Source organism: Canis lupus, chromosome 6 (assembly GCF_048164855.1).
Source record: "Canis lupus baileyi chromosome 6, mCanLup2.hap1, whole genome shotgun sequence".
Lineage (NCBI taxonomy): Eukaryota > Metazoa > Chordata > Mammalia > Carnivora > Canidae > Canis > Canis lupus.
This window is the reverse complement of record NC_132843.1, coordinates 60,467,252-60,491,284: the sequence shown is the minus strand read 5'-3', so window position 1 is coordinate 60,491,284 and position 24,033 is coordinate 60,467,252. Positions and strand designations below refer to the sequence as shown.

At 33.3% G+C, this 24,033-nt stretch overlaps 1 protein-coding gene across 9 annotated transcripts in view; it reads right to left on the bottom strand.

The window, feature by feature from the left end:
- Positions 1 to 24,033, bottom strand: part of RALGPS2 (Ral GEF with PH domain and SH3 binding motif 2) — a 158,822-nt gene that overhangs the window by 74,842 nt on the left and 59,947 nt on the right. For 8 of the 9 annotated variants that reach the window (XM_072830787.1, XM_072830785.1, XM_072830784.1 and 5 more), the window contains 4 exons: positions 19,394 to 19,477; positions 12,504 to 12,593; positions 7,172 to 7,264; positions 1,445 to 1,571 (listed from right to left, as the gene is read on the bottom strand). In XM_072830787.1, coding sequence (XP_072686888.1) covers positions 1,445 to 1,571; positions 7,172 to 7,264; positions 12,504 to 12,593; positions 19,394 to 19,477 — 394 coding nt within the window. Of the gene's footprint in view, positions 1 to 1,444; positions 1,572 to 7,171; positions 7,265 to 12,503; positions 12,594 to 19,393; positions 19,478 to 23,517; positions 23,652 to 24,033 lie in introns of all 9 variants that reach the window. The other variant, XM_072830792.1, reaches the window with a different exon arrangement.

Here is a 24,033-nt window from a genome sequence, read left to right as displayed (position 1 = left end):
CTCCTAGCACCTAGCTTAGAGCCTCTCTGACAGAGTCAAGCATACTATTGCCCTGTGCTGTTTACCAAAGAAACCGACACAGTACTCTGGTACGTAGTTGGCCACCATCCATGCCGTGCTTGGGATATTCTGCCTTCAACCAGGAGGCACAACATTCCGTTTTCACTGGAATCCTACAATGTTCTACAAGGTTCTAGTGAGTTCAACTCTTCTCTGAAAAGCTAAGGCTGATACTGTATTGCAGCTGAATCAGAGTATTATCAATTGCCCCGTCTCTACTTTGTCCTCTAGTCACCGATAAAAACTTCAAAGATGACACTGAGACATCTAAACAAATAACAGAGTTTTCAATTACTTTCAGAAATAATTACTATAAAATCTAGCATAATTACATAAAGACAGTGGAGATAGAGGACAAAAAGTGATATTAGAAAGAAACAAATCTTTATCCTTTGATTACTCTCTCCGCAGGATCAAACCAATTTATCTTAATAGATGCTAGGCAAAGATCACATAGAGTATTTTCTGTATTTAAATTTACAGACATTCTAAAATGGGCAGTCTGAGACTTCTTCATTGAAACACCTAACAAAGCATTATTCCTTTTTAGTTGAAAATAGCCTTATATTATTGGTTAAACACTTTTTGGAATTTATAAACACTATAAAGTATGCAACAAAGAGGTAAATTCTTAAAGAAATGATATATAAAGTACACATTTGGTTTTAGCACTTAGCTAAATTTTCACAGCTAAAACAATTTATTCTATTCAGGAAAACAACAATTCCCACATTCACTGAGACTACTTTTCACAATTCATCCTAAAATATCTGCCAACTACACAAAATAATCGGAACTTACGACATTGAAAATAAATTCAACAAATCTTCTGATCACTTTCTTTAGTTAACATTAAATGTTTTTGTGGCATTAAACGTCATTGCAAACTACCGTTTCACTCTTTAAAAGCATTACTAAAAGAGCTATAATGTATTACTGTTCCACAGTCCATTTTTTTTAAAATTTTTTTTTCATTTATTTATGATAGTCACACAGAGAGAGAGAGAGAGAGAGGCAGAGACATAGGCAGAGGGAGAAGCAGGCTCCATGCACTGGGAGCCTGATGTGGGATTCGATCCCGGGTCTCCAGGATCGCGCCCCGGGCCAAAGGCAGGCGCTAAACCGCTGCGCCACCCAGGGATCCCTCCACAGTCCATTTTTAAGAAAAAATGATAGTCTATGAAAAACCTTAAGGGCAGAAAGCTAATTTAATATGAAAATTTATTCTAGGTAACAAGGTAACATTTTAGTCATTTTTTTAACAGTCTTGCAGTTATTTCTTTAAAGGATACAAACACTTTTAAAATATCTTGGATTTGCTATAAATTACAGATTAATCAAGACAGAAAAATTGGGCATAAGGAACAACAGTTACATTACTCACCTAAATAGGGAATGCAAGGCGTCATCTTTAAGCTACTTATATAGTCTCTTAGTCTTTTGTAGTTATCTTCTTTACTCATTACATATTCTAATTTTTCAAAGGTAGTTTTGTCTTTTCGACTTAGTAACTAAAAAACAAACAGAAAAGTCGGTTATTCCCAAATTCCATTTTATTATAGCAAAGACTGGAAACTGTATTTACTATGAATTTAAATTAATTTCAAAGTTATACCTTCTTCAACTATATTTCAGCACTGTATAAATAAAACAAAATCAGACATGTCTATTAAGATAATAAACCCAGGGGTGCCTGGGTGGTGCAATCAGTTAAGGAATGGACTCTTCGTTTCAGTTCAGGTTGTGATCTCAGCCCCTTAAGATAGAGTCCCACAACCAGCTCTCTGCTCAGTGCAGAGTCAGCTTGAGATTCTCTCTTCCTCTCCCTCTGTGCCTCCTACTTGTGCTCTCTCTAAAAATAAATAAATAAATCTTTAAAAAAACCAAATCCATCATTTATAAGATATAATATCCTTTGTATGTACATAAAATCACTAACTTCCTAAGTAGTAAATTATAAAACACTATTTCTCATCTTCACTGTTTTAAATGGTTGAGCAATTTTTGTTATTTTCCTAACTTAAAATAATTATATATTCGTATTCAGTCCAAATATTTTAATACACTATACCCTGCCTCCTCAAAGGTAAAGATCATTCTTGCATAATCATTAAGAGATAAATACTGAATTTTGTGGTTTCAGTAACAATTTTTCTCGGTTAGTCCTAACAATAACCACAGAACTGTGATTCACCATTTTTAGATTTTTAACAAGACATTTTTTCTTGAATCCTGATGATCAGGGCTACGTCACATACAATTGAACAATCAACTGAAATTACTTAAGGAAGTCTAAGGGGTAGATTTGCAGTGAGTGTCCACTGAAAAAACGGAAACAATCAAGGGAAATAAAAGAAAAACAAGGTCAATCACCCAAAGTAGTATTAACTACTTGTTTCTTGTGTTTTTGATTTTGGCTATTCTGACAGGTGTAAAGTGATAGATACCTCATTGTAGTTTTGATTTGCATTTCCCAGATGATAATGATGGTGAGGATCTTTTCATGTTGGGCATCGACATGTCTTCTTTGGAAAAAGGTCTATTCAGGTTCTTTGCCCATTTTTAAATTGGATTGGTTTTTTTGGTGTTGAGTTGTATACATTCTTTATATATTTTGGATATTAACCCGTTATTGGAATATCATTTGCAAAATATTTTCTCATTCAGTAGGCTGTCTTTTTATTTTGTTGATGGTTTCTCTTGCTGTATAGAAACTTTTTACTTGGTGTAGTCCGAAAAGTTAAACTTTGTGTTCGTTTCCCTCGCCAAGGAGACATATCAAGGAAAATGTTTCTATGGTTGATGCCAAATAAATTACTCCCTATATTTTCTTCTAGGATTTTATAGTTTCAGGTATCACATTTAATTTGAGTTTATTTTTATGTATGGTGTAAGAAAGTGGTACAATTTCATTCTTTTGCCTGTAGCTGTCCAATTTTTCCAACACCATTTGTTGCAGAGACTGTCTTTTTCCCTTCTCTGTCATAGATTAATTGACCACACAAGCATGGGTTTATTTCTGGACTCCATTCTGTTCCATTGATCTATGTGCCTATTTCTGTGCCAGTAACATACTGTTTTGATTGCTACAGCTCTGTAGCATATCTTGAAATCTACGGTGATGCCTCTAGCTTTGTTCTTCTTTTTCAAGATTGCTTTGACTATTTAGGGTGTCTTGCGGTTCTATACAAATTTTAGAATTATTTGTTCTAGTTCTGTGAAAAATACTATTGGTATTTTGTGTTGGCAAGGATGTGGACAAAAAGGAACCCTAATACACTGTTGGTAGGAATGCAAATTGGTGCAGCCACTGAGGAAAATGGTATGAAAGTTCCTCAAAAAACTAAAAATCGAATAAACCATATGATCCAGTAATTCCACTACTGCGTACTTAACCAATGAAAATGAAAAAACTAATTTGAAAAGATCTATGCACTCCTTAAACATGTTTATTGTAGCATTATTTATAATAGCCAAGTAAAGAAGCAACCCAAGTGTTCCTCAACAAGAAGAATGGATAAAGAAGATGCTATATATACAGTGTGTATAGATATAGGCATAATGCTAAGTGAAGTACATCAAGTAAGAGAAAGACAAGTATCATGATTTCACTCATATGTGCAATTTAAGAAATTAAATAAATGGGGCAGCTTCTCCCTCTGCCCATATCTCTCCCTCTCTCTGTGTGTCTTCCATGAATAAATAAATAAAAGTATTAAAAAAAAAGAGAGATTCATCAATGGTGGGACGTGTCAAAATTTCATTCCTTTTTAATGTTAAAATAATAAATAATATTCCATTCACCTGTTGGTAGATGTTTAGACCATTTACACCTTTCTAATTACACCTTCCAGGTCTCATGGTCTATCTCTGCAAAGCTCCATTCTTAACCCTTTCTTTATGCATTCTCTTTCTTTTTTTTGTAACATGAGCCTGAATTTGAGTTGGGTGCAATCCTGGCTCCTTGCTCTTCATAATTCTTTCCCTCTCTAACATCCTCTAGCTCTTCCAAGTTCAAGCACTAGATCTGTGCTGTCTGATTAAATTTTGTGTGATGAAAATGATCTATGTCTGTGCTGCCCAATACAACAGCCACTAGCCACACACAACTACTGAGTCCTGGCAATATGGCTAGTATTAATGAGGAACTAAATTTTATTTTATAATTTTTTAAAGATTTTATTAAGAAGTAAACACCAGAAGAATTTCTATAGAATCTCACACCACATCTACCAACTTATCTGTATCTGTTACCAACTGCATCTCCTGCTCTCCTGTTAAAATGGATAAACTATTCCTGCTCCACTCCAGTACTGGATCAAATTCCCTCCTGCCTGATCAAGGGTATTGCTGGAGTAAGTTCTTGCTCTCCTACCATTTTTTTTCCTATTAGACCATTGCACCAGCATACAAACATGGTCATCTCCAAAAACAAAACAAAATGCCACAAATCTTTGGTCTTACATTCTTCTCTCACTGCCAGATTTCTCTATAGCATCTCAACTCTGTCCTTTACAGCAAAATTTCTCAAATGCATTCTCTATACTTGCTATCCCATTTTTTTTTCCTCTACCATTCTCTCAAATCCAATTAGTTTTCACTCTATCACTATACTGAAACTACTCTTGCCAACGTTGCCAATCCTCTCTAACTGCCCAGATCTGATAGCCATCTCAGAGTTCTCATGTAATTCAACTTATTAGCAGCACTGGACACATGTGATCACTCTTTCTTGAAACACTTTTATTACCAGACTGTAGAATTTCCTTTGATATTTCCTTCTTCCTCATTTTTCCAATCTCTAAATCTTGGAGGGTTCCAGGGCTCTTCATCTGTACTAACGACCCAGGTGACCCTATCTAATCTCATGTTTTAAACACTATGATTATGCTGATGATCAAAAGCAATATATCTCTAGCCCCAACTCCTCCCTTAAACTTGTATACCTACCTCTGGTCTTATAGTTCCACATGGATATTTATCAGCCAACTCAAACTTGGTATGTTTAAGAGAGAACCTCCCTGCCCCGCCACCAACACTCCTTCCCTATACCCCCAGAATATCAGTAAATAGCACCTCCATTATCTGATTTCATGTGATCTCTTTGGACTCATCTCCTACCATCAACTACTCCATAGCTTATTCCACTCTGGCAACACCGACTACCCTGCTATTCTCTGTACATTATCAGGGTCTTTGTACTGCTATCATCTCTGTTTGAAATTCTCTTCTCCCAGATTTCCACACACATGGTTCTCTCAGTTCTTCCAGCTGTCTACTCAACTGTCACTTAACAGAGATTCTCTTCCCATATACAGTTAACCCTCAAACAATATGGGTTTGAACTATGTGGGTCCACTTATATGTGAACTTTTTATAGCACAGTACTGTAAATACATATTCTCTTCCTTATGATTTTAAGATTTTCTTTCCTTTAGCTTACTTTATTGTAAAAATACAGTATATATTACATAAACATACAAAATACATGTTAATCAACTCTATGTTATTGGTAAGACTTCCAAATCAACAGCCTGCTATTATTAGTAGTTATGTTTGGAAGGAGTCAAAAGCTTTATGTGGATTTTTGACTGTGCAGGGAGGTTGGCATCCTTAATTCCTGTGTTGTTCAATGGTTGATTGTACTATATAAAATACTTGCCTATCTTCCCTTCTATCTTATTTAACCTGCTTCATTTTTCTTCATAGCATTCATCACTATTTATGATATATCATTTATTTATTTACAGTTTATCTTTTCTCAGTATAATGGTAGCTGGGACTTTGTATCATTTACTATTGTATTTCAAACAATTAGTGCCTGGCACAGAATAGACTATTTTAAAATTTAATATAAACACCAAAGATTTTATTCAGATTAATAATGAAACTGTTATGAAATAAAAAAAATTCTTTTCCATGCAAATACATGAGGGAGAAAACAAAAATATCTTCAAGGAAAATAAACTCACAGGAAATATGTCTCATTTCTGAACCACAACGTAAATCAGAATATAATTCTTTTCCCTAAAACTTCAAAGATGGAATTCATTACTGTATATTTACAATCATTTCCATTCCCCAATGAAATTCAAATTTCAAGAAAAGAGAGTAAGGCCATTTTATTAAAAAAGAATTTTTAGAGTAAGAAAACCCCTTACCCAGGTGCTTCTAAAATGCAAATAAAGTATAAAGGGGATCATAAGTTCTTCCATATTCATATTTTTCCAATACAGAAAACCCCCTGGTTTTCATGAGAAACATCTGTCTCTTCAGATACTATGAAATGTAAAAGCAATACTAGGCTAATTAAAAACGGTTATATTTAAGTTAGGAAAAAAAAAAACTTTTAAAAGTTAAGTCATCAGTTTATCATAGGACTCAAACAATACAGTAATCCTTTGATTAAAATGTAATAAACAAAATCATTCCTCGACACCAAAGAATACTATTAAATAAGAACAGATTTAATCAGATCTAAAAATTTACTTATATAAAATCTAAATGAAAAATACCCAGAAAGCTTGAAGGCAGTACCATGTCACTCAAATATGAAAGTACATACATTTGCAAAAAATTCACACCCTGACTTTGTCAAAGTGATAGAACCAAATACAATTAACATATATCAGGATGTGCAGCAACACTGCATAATTCCTGAGGGAAAAAAATCTAAGAGTTTACGGACTAAAAAATAATGAAAATCTAAATAAGTAAATATTCTTTAAAAGTTGCAATTTAGATGTTCTTTGAACTTTCTAAAAGCTTAATCTTTGCAAAGATTAAATGCAGAAAAATCTGCATTAAATGCAAAAAGAAAATTTACACCTTCCCATCAATAAACATGAAATGCTTATATAGATGCTTATACAGATTCTACAAAAATTTGCTAGATAGCAAAAACCAAGCACCAAGCAATAATTTACCTCAAAAGTCCAGTGTAACATTTGAGGGAGGAAAATGCAGGTTTCAGAAAAATAGAGTACAAACTAATTTAAAGATCATATCTATTATCATCATATCAACCGTACTAAGAACTACAAACAAAATAAATACATCTTTACTTTCAACAGGAAGTCTAACTCTTTCATTAACCAGGAAGATGACTTACCGCCCATGTTTTAGTTAACCTGAAGATCGGGGCACTCTGTAAGCCAGAAACCACCGCCATAAGTGCATGAAGGTTATTCAGCTCATACAGTTTCTGAAGATTTAAGAAAGAGGGGGAGGAGATGAAAAATAAAGAGAATAATATACAAGAAAAATTCAGATTAACAACAAGTAAAATCTAGGCAACTGGTAGTATTCCAGTACTTCTTACCCTCATCATGAGATTTGTCTTTAGAGTAGCCAACAATAAGTTGATTTTGGCCCACAACAGAACTTCCACATTCTAACCTGGCATTGTCCTCAAGCTCTGGGAACAAAACTACCTCTAGTTCAGTAATAAATTAAGAAAACCAAAGTTATGGCTCAGTATCAAGTTTACCCAGTATGATCATCCATCCCAGTTTTTAGTAAAGAGTCTCTTCCTTATATACTGAAATACTAAGCCTCTGCCTTATGATCTCAGCTTCAAGAAAGGGTCTGTGCCCAGGATCCTGATCTAGTTTCCTACTCAGTACCCTCATAATTCCAGGGTTAGGGTTCAAACCTGCTTTCCACAGTCCTTAATTTCCTGCTTCCTCCTGCCTGAATTCTCAGATCCTTTGTTCTTCATTCATGTTGGGGCATCCACTTGCTTCTCAATACTAGACCTTGCTTTTTACAGTCTCCCATCTAACATTTGGTTCCATCAGTTTGCCAACAGATCTACTTGACATTTATTGCTAATTTCCTAGATTTCCTCATACTACCAGATACTTACATCTTAATGGTTCTATGTGAAAATCATTTACAATGGTCCTTGCCTACCACCAAGAGACTCCAAGGCAAAAATACATTTTGAACATTAGAACTAAGGGAAGGAGAGGGGTTCTATTTCTCTAGAAAACTCTGGTCAATATATCACCTTAACTCAGGTCTAAGAATTTACATAAAATTTCAAGAAATATGAACTCAATAAAACCCAATTTCTAAAAAATGGAAATTGAAAAAGCATAAAGAAACAAGAAATCATATGAATGGAGAACAGTATCAGGTATTGGCCTCAAATAAAATGAAGATTAAATACGAAGATATTATCCAGAATGCAACATAAAAAACAGAATTTTTTAAAAATATGAAACAAAGGTTAAGAGACATGAAACACAGAGAAAAAAGGCCAACACTTATCTAGTTGGAGTTGCAGAAGAAGATGATAAAAATTAATGGCAGAAACAATATCTGAGAGATAATGGCTGATTCTTTTCCCAGATTACTGAAAAATATATTAATTTCTAGGGTCAGGATGCTCAAGGAATCCCAAGCAGAGTAAAAAACAAAAACAAATACATAAAACTGTAAGTATGGAATAGCATTTTTTTTCCCTAAAGATTTTATTTATTTACTTGATAAAGAAAGAGCAAGAGCATAAGCAGAGGGTAAAGGGAGAAGAAGGCTCTCTGCTGAGTAGGGAGCCCAAAATGGGGCTCAGTCCCAGGACCCTGGGATCATGACCTGAGCTGAAGACAGATGCCTAACTGGCTGAGCTCCCCAGGAACCACTAGAAGTGTGTTTGTTTTTCTTTTTTTCTTCCTTCCTTCCTTTTTAAAGATTTTATTTATTCATCACACACACACACACACACACACACACACACACACACACACAGAGGTAGAGACATAGGCAGAGGGAGAAGCAGGCTCCCTGTGGGGAGCCTGATGCAGGACTTGATCCCAGGACCTGAGATCATGCCCTGAGCCAAAGGCAGACACTCAACCACTGAGCCACCCACGTGTCCCATGGAATAGCATTTTTCTAAGAACAAGGTGACATAAAGATACTTCCAGGTTAGATAAAATAAAGATTACTTTAACAAAGGATTTTTAGAAATGGTGTCAGATGCTCAACATCACTAATCAGTAGGGAAATGCAAATCAAAGCCACAGTGAGATATCCTCTTATACTGGTCAGATTGGCTACTATCAAATACACACACACAGAGACACACAAAATAACAAGTGTTGGCAAGTATGTGGGGAAAAAGAACCCTCACACACTGCTGGTGGGACTGTAAATTGATATAGCCACTACAGAAAGCACTGTGGAGGTTCTTCAAAAATTTAAAAATAGAACTACCATATATGACCCAGCAATTCTATTTGTGGGTAATTAACCAAAGAAAATGAAAACACCCAATTCAAAGAGATATATGCACCCCTAATGTCCATTGTAGCATTATTTACAATAGCCAAGATATAGACCCACATGCCCATCAATAGATGAACAGATAAAGAAGATGTGGTATATGTGATACAATGCAGTATTATTCAGCCATAAAAAAAGAATGAAATTTTGCCATTTGTGATAACCTGGTTGGGTCTAGAGGGTATTATGCTAAGTGAAATAAATAAGACAGAAAAAGACAAATATAGTATGATATCACTTATATGTGGAATCTAAAAAAACTAAATGAACAACCAAAACAAACATTTATAGAATACAAACTATTGGTTATCAAAGTGAAGGGTTTGGAGGAGTAGATGAAACAGGCAAAGGGGATTAAATAAATAAATAAGTCATGGGAATGTGATGTACAGCATAGGAAATACAGTAAAATATATTGTAATAACTTTGTATGGTAATTAGACTTATCACTGAGATAATTTCATGTGTAAAAACACTGAATCAGTAAGATGTACACCTGAAACTAACAGATATCGATTATATGTCAATAAAAAATGGTGCCAGATTATTCATATGAAAAATACGAATAATAATCCATAATTCATACATATATAAAAATTTATTCCACATGGATTAAATACTCAAGTACAAAAATCAAGCTATAAAACTTTCTTAAATGAGATACTCTTAAATAAGACAATAAAATTAAAAATCAGTAAGTTTGACTACTAAAGTTAAGAATATCTATATCAAAAGATAAAATGAACAGTGTTAAGTCACAAATAGAAAGACGCATATGAAAAAAATGTAACAGAGAACTAGCATCTAGAATTAAATAAAAAACCCTTACAAAAATCAATGAAAAGACTGACACCATAATAGATAATTGTTCAAAGATTTTGAACAGACATTTCAGGAGAGAAAACCTAAATGGCCAACACATAAAAAAATGTTTATTCTCATCATGTTCAATGAAAGCCATTTGTCATTTTTTTAAAAGGTAACTTATCTTTTCTCTCTGTATTTCTAAGGTTTCAACCCTCATATGAGCACCAAGAGACTCCACAAGAAAGCTTTATAGGAGCAATGTTTATAACAACAAGAATTTGTTTATATTCAAACAACAATTTGTAGTATATGCAAACAACAGAGCACTCTACTACAGAGATATACCCTAAACCCAGTAACAGTTTGGAGTTTAAAAAAAAAAAAAGGTCTAAAAGTATGAAAGTCATTAGGAAATGATATAATTTAAACAAAATTAAAAATATATACAACAATATATTATTCAGGAACACACACACACGTATAAAACTACAAAAGATAAGCAAACAAAATTCAGGGCAATGGTTCCTTATGTAGTGGGAGAGTAGGGGGTTGCTTATGAAGAGATCTATGGGAATTCAAAGTGGGCAATGGGTACATGGGTATCCACTTCACCATTCTTCTGATACCTTAAATCTATTTTATAATTTTTTGTGTGTCTATGTGATCAGTTTAGTGTGTCAATTTGATTAGACTATAGCACCCAGTTATTTAATGAAACAATCTAGGTGTTGCTGTGGAATAATTTTGTAGATATGGTTAACATCTATAATCAGTTTATTTTAATTAAGAGATTATATTTGATAATATGGTAGGCTGCATCTAATCAGCTGAAATGCCTTATGAGTATAAAAACTAAGGTTTCTCAGAGAGGAAATTGTGACTCAAGACTGCAGCTTCAATTCCTGTCTGACTTTCTAGACTATCCACCTGCTCTACAATAAATTTCACACTTGGCAGCCCCCTCCCCCTTCTACTGGAGCCAACTCCTTAATTTTCTTTATATATTTTATATAGATGTATATTTTTCCTGCCTCTCTAGAAAATCCTAACTGATATAATCTACTAAAAGAAAAAAGGTATTGCTAGTTTACACAGACTGAATATAGAAGGCAGAGAGTCAGAACGGAGGGATAAGAGATGGTGTGAGACAAAAAAGTTGTGAATTTAGGGCTACTGTCGAAATAACTTCAAGCTCAAGAGTCTGAACTGGAATTAAATGATTACTTGATGAGGAGAATAACAGTAAGCCTGATAGACAGAATTTGGTGTTTTGAGTAGAATATGCAAAGCACATAAAAAACTAACAAAATACCAGAAAACAATAAAACAACTTCAGACTCTTTGGAGAAAAGACATGAATTTCTGTTAGCTAAAACACAATATTTATCAAACATCACAGAGAATGTTTTTAAACATTTTATGACATTCCCACAAAATATCATAGTTAGAAAGCTAGCTCTGCCACCTAGTGCCATAGAATGTTAGAATACGATTGCTTCCAGGTGCTCACAGAAAATACGGAAGCGTTACAGCTCACAGTAATTAATATTTTACGGTAATTACAATTTTACAACAATTACAATTTTACCATAATTATAATAATTTAAACCTGAAAAAATGGTATCCTCATTTTAGTCCACTTTCATTTGTACATGGGATAAGTTATGTATTTATTATAAGAATAATGAAGAATGTAGCTACAATTATACCACCTTTTACTGAATCTAATGTAAGTTTGGAATTGCTATGAGTTTTAATAAAATATTATTCTTGTGGAAGGCCTGTTCAACCTCCTTTCTAAATTCTGACCATCCTTGAAATCCATGTTCCTTTTCTCTTGCTGCATGTATTATCCATGCCCTACAACTACTACTCACATATTGGTTAATATCCATTCACATATTTGGTTAATATCCTGTTTGTATTATTCTTCTATAAATGAAGTCTTATCATTCTCCACATGGTTGGCAGTGACATATTTCAAAAGCAAGTAACTGATATGCATCTTTGTACTTAATCCTGTAAGGTTTTTCCAATTACCTACAGGAAGAGTCTAATATTTTGTAACTATCATACTTCACCATAATCTGATTTCTGCCTACTTATCCAGTCAAATAAATAATATAATCCAGCTACTCTGAGAGAGGGAAGAAAGATATAAAAGGAAGACAGAAGAAATACAAAAAAAGGCAAAGAAAACAGGTACTCAATTGAAAAAATTGACAGATTATCAGTAGGTCTTATTTTTGAGTGTCACTAAATAGTAAATGAAGTGTCAGAGGCAAACATTCACTCACAAACAGTGCAGAATGGTTGGACTCAAAAATAAAAACATAAGTCTTTCTTACCTTAGCAGTTTTAATATAGTGGCTCAAAACTTCTGCTCTAATTTTTAATGTCTGAGCATGAAGAATTTCTCTAACAACCCAAAAGCTTACCTGCAAATAAAAACAAAAAATAGTTGAATGGCAAGATTCTTTACTCACTAGAACCCAAATAATAACAAGAGCTACTTGATGAACTATACCTATAGTTGGTTAAAAAACTATACTCTTTCCCAGCACACCGCCAGGATATATCCACCCTATCATCAGATACTGCACACATAAAAACATCACTATGAATTTTGATTTGTAAAAGCAGACAGAAATTGTGAAGAAAAAGAACAAATTGCAATAAAACCAGTGATACAATAAGAACACTACACAAATATAAGTGATTTTGCTATATTCTGAAACACTGTGGCAGAATTAGATAAGCTTTAAGATCAGACATTATAAAATATGCTGCTTACAGCATGCTTTTCTGTGGCTGAAAATGGCCCACACTGCCATTTATTTACATTAAGCATAATCCTAAGTGTGAAGGAACCCAAGTGTTTCTTGGTATGAATAAAATGAAAATATCATGAAGAAAAGTATATCTAAGTCATTCTAAAATTAAACTAAGATTGTATTTTAAAAATCAGTAATGCTTCCTCTAATTCAATAAACCATATTCACAAATTCTTTTTAAAAACATTAAAAATCATTCTTTAGAAGGCAGACTAGATCTACAACACTACTAAAATACTCTATCTACTCTGATGAAAGTAGTCTGCTTGCCATATGATATAATGTAACATATTTTAAAAATTCATTTACCATGAAAAGAAAATCAAAGCACTATCAGCTGGCTTAAACTTATATATTTCTAAAAACAGGGTATATTAGTAAGAAATGACAGTGCAAAAGACAGTGTCATTGCCTCATATATATTTTTTTCCCTGTTTAGTGAGAAACATTTCAGATTTCACTTAAAGCTTTCATCTATAAACTGCTAAAATGAACATATTTTGTATAGATTTTATAAATGTACCTATGTAAATATAAAATGTTTATATTTTACAGTTTTCTTCATATTTGTTAGTATATTTGGAATTGTTATGAGTTTTAATAAAATATTATTCTTGTGGAATGCCCTATTCAACCTCATCTCTAAATTCTGATCATCCTTGAAATCCATGTTCCTTTTCTCTTGCTGCATTTATTATCCATGCCCTACAGCTACTACTCAATTCACATATTTGAATTGGGGTACTAATGGCAATAATTATCCCTGATTCTGATAAAGTATACTCCTAAAATATATAAAAAGCTATAGATATTTTATCAACAACCTTAGCAAGTATCACTCGTGAATTCAATCTAAACTGCATGATCACTGACTTTATAAATTTAATGTGAGACACGATTTTAAAGCATGGCCAAAAAGTTTTCGTCATTCTTTCCACTGAAAAAGTTGGGGTGTATGTCACCTGTCATGTCATCTGGACAGGCTTATGACTGCTTCAATGAACAGAAGATTAACAAAATTGATGTTAACTTCCAGGACAAGGTCATAAAAGAGCATGCAGCCCCTGCCTTGATTGCTGGAACTTCTGTCAGAGATTCCTGAACTACCATGTAGGAAGTTCAACTGACTACCTAAGATCACCATGCTGGAAAGGCTAAGTGTGGATTAGCCAGCACTCCCCAGTTAAGAGTCCCAGCTAAAGCCAACCACACCTGAGAATTCTGATCCAGAATGACCAACACTAAGATAAAGTTCAATGAAATTACTGAGAAAAAAAATCTGTTGGCCATTCAGACAAAAAGATAAAGTAATTTTTAAGGAAAAGAAAATTTAATTATCATCAGACTTTTCAACAGCAAGTTATCAGGAAAAAAATGGAATAATATATATCATCAAGGAAAGTAAATTTTATGCAGAGGACAGAAAAAAATGTCAGCAGGGAAGAATTCAGGTATTACTGTTCTTTTTTATTTTATTTTATTTATTTATTTATTTAATTTTATTTTTTAGGTATTAGTGTTCTAATGAGCCCTTCTGCGTATTGTAATGGAGAATGAGCTTCAGGCAACCAACATGCCTAGAGAAACACCAATATAAGGATGGTATTTTTTCATAGAACTAAGACTAAGAAGAGTTTTAATTTTTTTTATTTTTATTTTTTTATTTATGATAGTCACAGAGAGAGAGAGAGAGAGAGAGAGAGAGGCAGAGACACAGGCAGAGGGAGAAGCAGGCTCCATGCACCGGGAGCCCGATGTGGGATTCGATCCTGGGTCTCCAGGATCGCGCCCCGGGCCAAAGGCAGGCGCCAAACCGCTGCGCCACCCAGGGATCCCCTAAGAAGAGTTTTAAAGAGAGTACAGTATATAATGCCTATATACTAAGACAATATGTAGTACAATTATAAAAAAACAGAACATCTGCAAAACATGTATCTGTTTATAATAACATTATTGGTATTAGTATTATTGTTCTGAGTCTGTTGTTTGTTATGAAGGATAAAGCAAATGAGTGTAGGGTACTGTAACATGTCCTGTTTTCCTTGAAAGCCAGGATCCTGGGTATGGAAGAAAGAACATGTAGATGTAATACTGAAGAGTTGGAAGTAAAACTCTAGTCCTGAATTTGAATTAGAAGTATCAATATGAACTCACGAGACACTCTATCTTTAAACAGTTCTATGTCTATGTGTATGATACAGATAACCTAGCTATCTCTGCTGAAAAAGGTGTGGAAATTGTCATTCCGATAGCAATGAGCATTCCTAGCATCCAGGTCCATTTCCTCCTGTAAGAAACCAGGTCTTACTAAAGAAATGTTGATTCCAGGTGGTGGACAGGTAATGGATAAAGTGAACCTGAAACATCTTTGTGTTCCAGATGGCTAGGAAACTATTCAAGACTACTGGGATCATGACAAAGAACATGAAAGCCAACTTGAAAAGACTTCCACTGGCCAAAGATAGAACAATATTACTTTAAATAAAGATAATAACTGCAGTGTGTTGAAACATATCATATGCATTTAAATTTATGAGTTCATAATGATATTAAAAAATGTAAAAAGTACTTGGTCACTATTAGAGGAAGGGAGAACACCAATTCATTACCTTCAGAATTATTAAATAAAGGGAAGAATCAAACATTTATCCTTCCTTGTTTATAGGAAATGAACCTCTGGACAAGCAAATATCAGATGAGGGAAAAATGTTTCTTTGTAAAAGTGTTTCAAGGGGCAACTGGGTGGCTTAGTCAGTTAATTGTCTGCCTTTGGCTCAAGTCATGGTCCTAGAGTCCTGGGATCCAGCCTCACAACAAGCCCTGCATTGGGCTCTCTGCTTTTCTTCTCCCTCTCCCCCTCCCCCTGCTCATGCTGTCTATCTATCTCAAACAAATAAATAAGTAATCTTTATAAAGGCATTTCAACTAATAAAATGAAAACGAATGAAACGAGAATGAACCTTTTAACAACTCAATGAATTAAGACACAACTGCTAATACCATGAAAAAGACAACTACATATTATGTGCCTCCTAATGAAAAGAAAAAAAAAACACAATACATATTCTTGCCAAATGCAATGAACACGGATCTTTAGAACCAGCATCTACTTTCCAGAAAACATAACATATTAAACTATACTGGAGGCAATCTGGACTGTGGGAGACTCAAAATTAAATCAGAATGCTTGGGTGCCTTCACAGGTAAATGGTAAGGAAAAGAAAGGGATGAAGGAAGATACTGTCAATTAAAAAATCTTATATATTTAACAAATTTTAAAAACTGACAAAGCTAAACAGTAGAATTTAAGTAGCTACATATAGGTGATAAAACTATAAAAAGACACACAAGAAAGTATGATTAAAAGTTAGGACAATGATTACTCTCGGAGGAAAAAAGGGTGTGACAGGGCTGAGGCACATGTAGGGGTTTCTAGGGTATTTGGTAAAATTTTATTCTTTGACCTGGGTGGTGTTACAAGGATATTTGCTTGACAATAATTTATTGAACCATGTATTTGTTTTGTGGGTTTTTTTGTGTCCATTTTTTACTTAGTAAAATGAGTAATTAATTTTACTTAGTTTAAAATGAGTAAGAAATAAGAGAATAATAAAAATGATCAGGGAGATTTGAAAATGACAGATCTTGTGAAAATGATGCGGAGGGAGAGTGAAATTAAAATGAGAAAGAGCTAGAATGAGAAGGTCTGTGGAAGTAGTGATCTGTTTTTCTTGTTCACTAATATATTCCAAGCACTGAGAACAGTGCCAGGACATATCAGAAACTTAATATTTATTGAATACAAATGAAAGCTGAAGTCATTTGATAACAATTAGATCACAAAGTTTGATGATACCAAGTATTTATAAGGATAAGTAGTAACAAAGATTCTTGTACTCTGCTGGTAGGAATGCAAACTGGTTCAGCCATTAAAAAAAAAAAAAAGACACAGTCTTTTATAGTTAAATATGCAGCCACTTTCTATGATACAAATTTTACATCTAGGCAAATTTTTTTAACACATCTTAATGTATCAATTTAGTGAGTATAAATATTAATGTTACTGCTTTTTTTAGTTATTGTAAAGATCAAAGAACATATCATCTAATAAAAATAAATATTATTTCAGAATACTTGTTACAGCTGTGTGTCCATACTGAATTGCAGTGTAAAATATTTTATCTTATTGTGGGTCACCTGCAAGAAGGTTTGAAAGCCACTGCCTAGAGAAACTATTGCACCAAGATTCAGAATATTCCTAGTAGCATTCTTCATAATAGCAAAAAATTAGGAAACATATCTCGTATTCATCCTCAAAAGAATGATAAATTCATTTTGATGCATTTGTGCAATGAAATACTAGATAGCAGTGAAAAATCAATGAATTAGAGCTATATACATGACCATATATATGGAGAAACACCAAAGTGAAAAAAAGCCAACCACAAAAGAATACATATAGTTTGATGCTATATTTTACAAGGATGAAAAACAAGATTATACAACATGCTATTTAGGGATACAAATATTTCTGATACATCTATAAAAGAATTACAAGAAGAGTTTCAGAAAATTTAAAAGACCAGCCCCCAAAACACAAACCCCAAGGTTTTCAGATAATGGTTACCCCTTAAGAGAGGGTAGAGGGAAGAACCTGAAAAAATGTTTCAACAGGTTGGGTAATATTCTATTTCTTAGCTTATGTGGTGAATTAAAAGTCATTTATTAGAATGCTTCTTAATATTTAAAACATTATATGAACTTGTCATTTCTGTAGGCTAACAATTGTTGAACCTAACAGCAGCAATTTCACATGATTAAAATATTTAACACATCCTTTGAAATATACCCAGTATTTCATAAACAAGTAAATCTTAGAAAACATTTATTCATAGTATATTTTTAACTGTAGTTGCTTTATTCAGAGTTTTATAATCACGTGGAGGTGTTATAAAAACCTTGTATCTGCAGCCCAAAATACAGTAAACTTAAAGATAATTTTTTAACTGTTTATCATGGAAAACTTAAAATGTATAATGAGTTAAACAGAAAAAAACAATGAAGTCTCTGATACATATTAAACAGCTTCAACAATTATGGATATATAGGGATAAATGGAAACTCTGAAATATATTTCCACCTCTTCTAAGTCTAAACTGAAAAGCAGAGATGCAGACTGGATTTAAAAAAATAAAAGGAAGACCCAATGATATGCTGTCTACAAAAGATTCATTTTAAAAATAATGGTGCAGGGGCATCTGGGTGGCTCAGTCAGTTAAGTCTGCCTTCAGCTCAGGTCATGATCTTGGGATCCTGGGACTGAGCCCTGTGCTGGGCAACCCAATGAGTGGGAAGTCGGCTTCTCTCTAGCCCTTTGCCCTTCCTCCACTTCTGCTTATGCTCACTGTGTGTGTGTCTTTCTCTCAAATAAATAAGATCTTTAAAAAAAAAAAATAATGGCGCAGATAGGCTCCTTCTAAAAGACTCTAATATCTTTCATAATTTGCTATTTTAAATCTCCTAGGACCCTACTAGGAGAAATTAATAGGATAATGGAGCAAATAAGTGAGATTATAGGATCAACTGTGATCTGGAATAAGGATAAAAGCTTTTGGTACTATGTGACATATTTGACTCTGACAACTTTCTGGTTTAAGAATAATATAATTTAGTAAGTTTTTTGTAAGAATATGTAAACAGTCCTTAATTGGATTTGGAGTTTAAATTTTCACTATAACAAAGTATGGATATTCCCAACCAAAACATGAAAAACAGAACTAAGTCATTATAGTCCTTAGTTATAGTCCTTAGTACCGGCAAAAGCAAACAAAGCATTTCAGAAGAGATAACACCCTCAATCTAGGCAGCAGCAGAATTCCCATAAAGTACAGATAAAGCTTAAAGGAACATAAGCTCTCAATTTAAAATTACAAAATGCCTAAGAAAACAAACCATTTTGCATATGGATGAGCAGAAATTAAAAGAATTAGTACTTTGGATAACACAGAAATTATAAAATAAAATGTTGAAAATGATTTAAGAAATATTAAAAATGACACTAGTGTAAAAGCACACATATTTGAAACATATATGATCTCTCTATAAGAGAATTAGTGAAGTGAAATATAGATCTGAGGAAATCATGCAGAATAGAGCACCAAGAAATAGATATAAAAATATGAAAGGTTAAGATACAAGTAGAAAAGAATATCAAGCCTCAACAAATTTCCAATAGAAATTACAGGAAAAAAAAAACAGAGATCATGCAGAGAGACAATGTTTGGAGAGAGAGTGGCTGAAAGTATCTCAGCATTGATGTGAAAAGTTAAGCTACTTCTTAATGAAAATACATTGAGGAATTGTATTTCACAAACTAAATTACCAAAATTTTATAAGCAACTCACATGATTAAATCTTCTTGTGAAGGCAACAGCATTTGGTGCAGAACTATATTTTTCTTTTTTATTCCATCCACAACTTGAAAGCTCCTGCAAAAATGAGTTTAAAATACATTCATGAAATACCCCAGTTTTCATGTTATATTTAGGGTTTCAAAACATACAAGACAGCTGTGTCCTTTCCTAGAACCATTTTATTTAACAGGAACATATCTAATGCTATAACCACTCAGTTAAATCATAAAAACAAATTCTATTATAATGCAAGAGAGCAAAATTACTTGTCTATGAGAATATAGATAACAAGACTTACACTCTACAGGGAGGTTGGTGGATTCATCTTTGTAGACCTTTGAATCCCAAAAGGAAGGAACTACAGATAATGAAAGTTGAGCTTCCTACAATGTACAGTGAAGCCTAGTCAGGCCCCATTCAGTTACTCAGAGCTTCTAATTAGCTTTCCAGTACTTCACTATTTGAGCTGATAGCCAACTATCCCAGATATGTAACGAAATTGCTAATAAAGATTAGTTCTTGGTACCTTGCAGGGTCTGTCAATAGAATTCAAAGGGCTCAGTAAACTTGTATGTAAAAAATTAAATTTTTATTTCATATTAAGTTCTAACGATGTGACATTCCTTTTAATTATAAATGTAGAGTACAAATTACAGAAGAATTAGTAATACGTATGACTTTATCACTGAAAAAATTTTCATATCACATTACAGCTGGTACAGATATAATCATTTATACTTATCACTAGTATGAAATTATGAGCTCATCATCTGTGGACCTTAATATGTTAATAAAGAAGCATATATATGTTGCTATGTGACAGAAAAGTATGTTGATAGGTATGTTTTAAGAGAATTGATTTTATTTTAAAGCAGAGTTCAACTCCATAGGCTTTATTCATGTGCCAAAGGGGTCCAAGGTTCAAAATAGGTTAAGAACTTTGCTGTAATGCAATAACCACCACTAGAAAGAAACAGAATCTATCTGAAGAAATCTATCTAAATAGAGGAAAATAAGTTAGAGCAGGGAACAAAACAAACAAAAAACTGAGAAAAGAAAAACAAAATCATATAGTTATTTCTCTCAGATGGATGAAAATAGATATTGCTCCCATTAGGTAAATACAGGGCAATAGATTTAGAGAACAAAACAAGAGCTTTTGGAAATGAAAAACACAATAAGGAAGATTTTTAAAACCAACATAAGAGTTGTGAAATAAGTGATAAAACCTTTTAAAAAATAAATTCAAAATAGGAGTAAAAATATTATGTTAATTAGACTTCATAAGAGTCAGTGTCTGAACAATAACAAGAATTTTAAGAAAGAACAGAGAAAAACAACTTATCAAAAAAAATTTTTTAATGCCCCCTAGAACTTAAAGGACAAGAAAAGACCTGTCTCATGCCCTTTATAATGGATTAAATTTAAAAATCCCTGAAAACCAAGGCCTCACATCAAAAAATTACAGCACATTAAGACTATGAAATTATAAATCTGTAAGATTCAATAACAAACCAAAATAAAAATAGATCACATGGAGAAAAAAGGGATCAAAGGTATCAGATACCTTAAGAATAACACTGAAAGTCAAAGACAACTAAAACAATGTCTTCAAAATCCTAGAATTCTGTGTCCAACAAAAATATGAATTAAGTATGAAAATGTACTACAGAGATTTTCAGACATGAAAGTCTCAGAGTATTTGTCTTCCATGCATCTATTATCAGAGAGCTAGAAAAGTATGTGGTTCCTCAAAATAAACTAGCAAATTAAGAAAAAGACACAGGATCTAGGAAATTGAGTAACCAACATAAAAAGAAAATACTATAAATACCCAGATTAACTTAAAGGGAGATCCTGGGACAAGACTATGAGCAAAGTTTTTTGCTCAGATATTAACTAGCAAAAGGACAGAAATTCCAAGAGAGGTGCCTCTCAAAGATGAAGCAATACCTAACTAAGAGTTTGAACACACTGGGAAGAAACAATTCACTATATTCACCACTGGCAGAAAAATTAGTGACAAGTACAGAGAAAGCTTAAATAAGTTATTAGCTCATGGAAAACAAAATTGATTGTGGCTCAACTGTAAAGAATAGTTGACCCATGATTACTTATGTCAAAATTATTACCTAATTATATGTGAAAAAGAGGACGAAGTAAAATGTATAAATGTCAGGGTAAGAGAATGTAAGAGTGTGAAATCATCTTCTACAGTACAGAGTCAATAAATCATATCCAAAATTATAAACAATAGGCAGTTAAATGCATTATTTGAAAACTGGGTATATATTTCTCCAAGGAGGAACAGCTAAGACACTGGATGGATGTGGGTTCAAGGGTGGGGCTGGTAGAAATACATGACATGTGATATAAATGTGATATATTCCGATCTTCCACAAAATTTACAAATAGAACAAAAAGAAATGGACTGAGGGGAAGATGGAGGAAATAGTCATGACGATACAATACTCCATAAACACAGGTACTATTCCCTTGACTAGGGCTGTGTCAGTGAATACTGAAAAAAAGTGGTAGATTCAAGATATTTTGGAGGCAGGGAGGCCTTAGTCAAAAACAGTATTCACACAGTATAAGCTTAGAAGGAGGTATCCAAAGGTACTCAGATTCCTGTTTTTGGTCTGAGTAATTGGAATGGAGAATATTGAGGGAAGAAAACAGCAATTACTGCTTCAACACAGTGGATAAGCAGTCAATGCTCTGAAGATATCAATCACTAACTTTTTTAAAACCGAAAGCTAGATTACAATCTTCAGATTTGAAATTACTGAAGGACTGGGTGATGAGCACTGAGGAGGGCACTTGATGAGATGAGCACTGGATGTTATACTGTATGTTGGCAAATCAAACTTAAATAAAAACAAATGTAAAAAAAAGAAATTTAAAAAAAAGTGAATTTACTGAAGGAAAATATAAACAACAGAAGCAATGTTACAGAAAAAAAAATTATTTGTTACTGAGCCTAGATCTAGGGTCATTTCACATTACCTCCTTGCATAGACAGAAGATACTTAGTAACAGACATTACGTGAATGTAAAAATGATATAACTATATTAAAAACATCTAACTGCTAGAAAGTATTTTTGTTCTAAAAAATATCAATATAAATATATTAATACATATTAATATAACTATAGAAAGATGGCGCATTTTAGGGATTCCTAGGATTAAATCTATAAATAATGAACTAGTTTTTAACAAATTAATATTATTTCCAAATTTATATTCATGCTGTCTGTGTCAAATTGATTTATACTTATCAAATTACTCACGTAGCCATTTGATGGAGTTCAAACTCAATAGCAAAGCTTTACATATAAAATGAATTTCATTTTCCTGTTATAAGTAAGGCTACACTATATATAATGAATATCCTCACACCTTTTCTAACATTTCTGATCATTTCCTAAAAAAACAGTCCTTCAAATCGCTAGGTCAAAGAGTATGAACCTTTTCAAGGCTTTGATATCTGTCAAATTGCCCTCCTGAAGTACAGAGTCATTTATACTACTATAATTGAGTGTCACTTTCCTAAAAGTTTCCATATATCACTTCTTTAATTTCCCCATCTGTAAGAGTAATCATGTTGGTTCAAAGGAGAGAAAAGGGAAGGTAGGGGCCATGAATCACCTGGAAACCCACCATGGAGAGAATCTATGAAAACATCTTCCCAATTTTCTTTATGTGAATTTGGGGGCCTAGTTCTTGTCTAAAGTAGCCAATACTTTTACTGTCCTCTTTTGTGTGATTTAATCTTCTGGTTTTATGCTTAAAAGGCTGCCTCAGCCTGAGAACAGATGTCTTGATAGAAGCAGTAAAAGTAATAGTTATTACTAATACAGAGATTCTTGAATGCCAGGCACTATTCTAAATACTTTATACATACATACCAAGTCCTTTGAATCTATCTTCATCACGATATTACTATAAATAATGATAAACAAGGAACCCAGATAAAAGTATCAGTGAATCACGGCTTTATTTTTTTTTTACACTAAAAACTTCTGAATGCTTTTCTGATTCCTCAAATAAAAAAAGATAAAAATTTGGATAAAAAGTTCATCCAATTCGTAGAATATTTCAAAATCATTACCTTAATAGAAAAATGTATTGTCCCTCTAACAAAATTCTCTTGGAAGGTGACAGAAAGGAGGTAGGTATGAATGAATCTATGGTCACATAGTACTTGGGTGCAAATGGATGAAAATTCCACTGGATCCATCCACTCTAAAGAAAGTATAATTGGAAAATGTAAAGACATAAGCAGGTTTTACAAAACCTCTTAAGACAGTAGCTTCTGCTTCATAAAATATTTCCCCTTTGAGACAATGCTATACTACTAGCACATCTAACAAACAATAAACTATAACAATGGAGAACAGATTAGTGGTTCCAGGAGTTAAGGATGGTGGGGAGTAGGCAGAAGTGGGACTGGCTGACTACAAAGGGGTAACACAAGGGAGAGAGGGCTCTGTGGTATGGCAATAGTTCTGTATCCTGCATGAGGTGATGGTTAGACAAAACTGTACACAGAAAACAATGTTACAGAACTATATAGATACATGTTGTGTAATGTTCATTCCCTGGTTTTGCTACTGTACCATCCTTA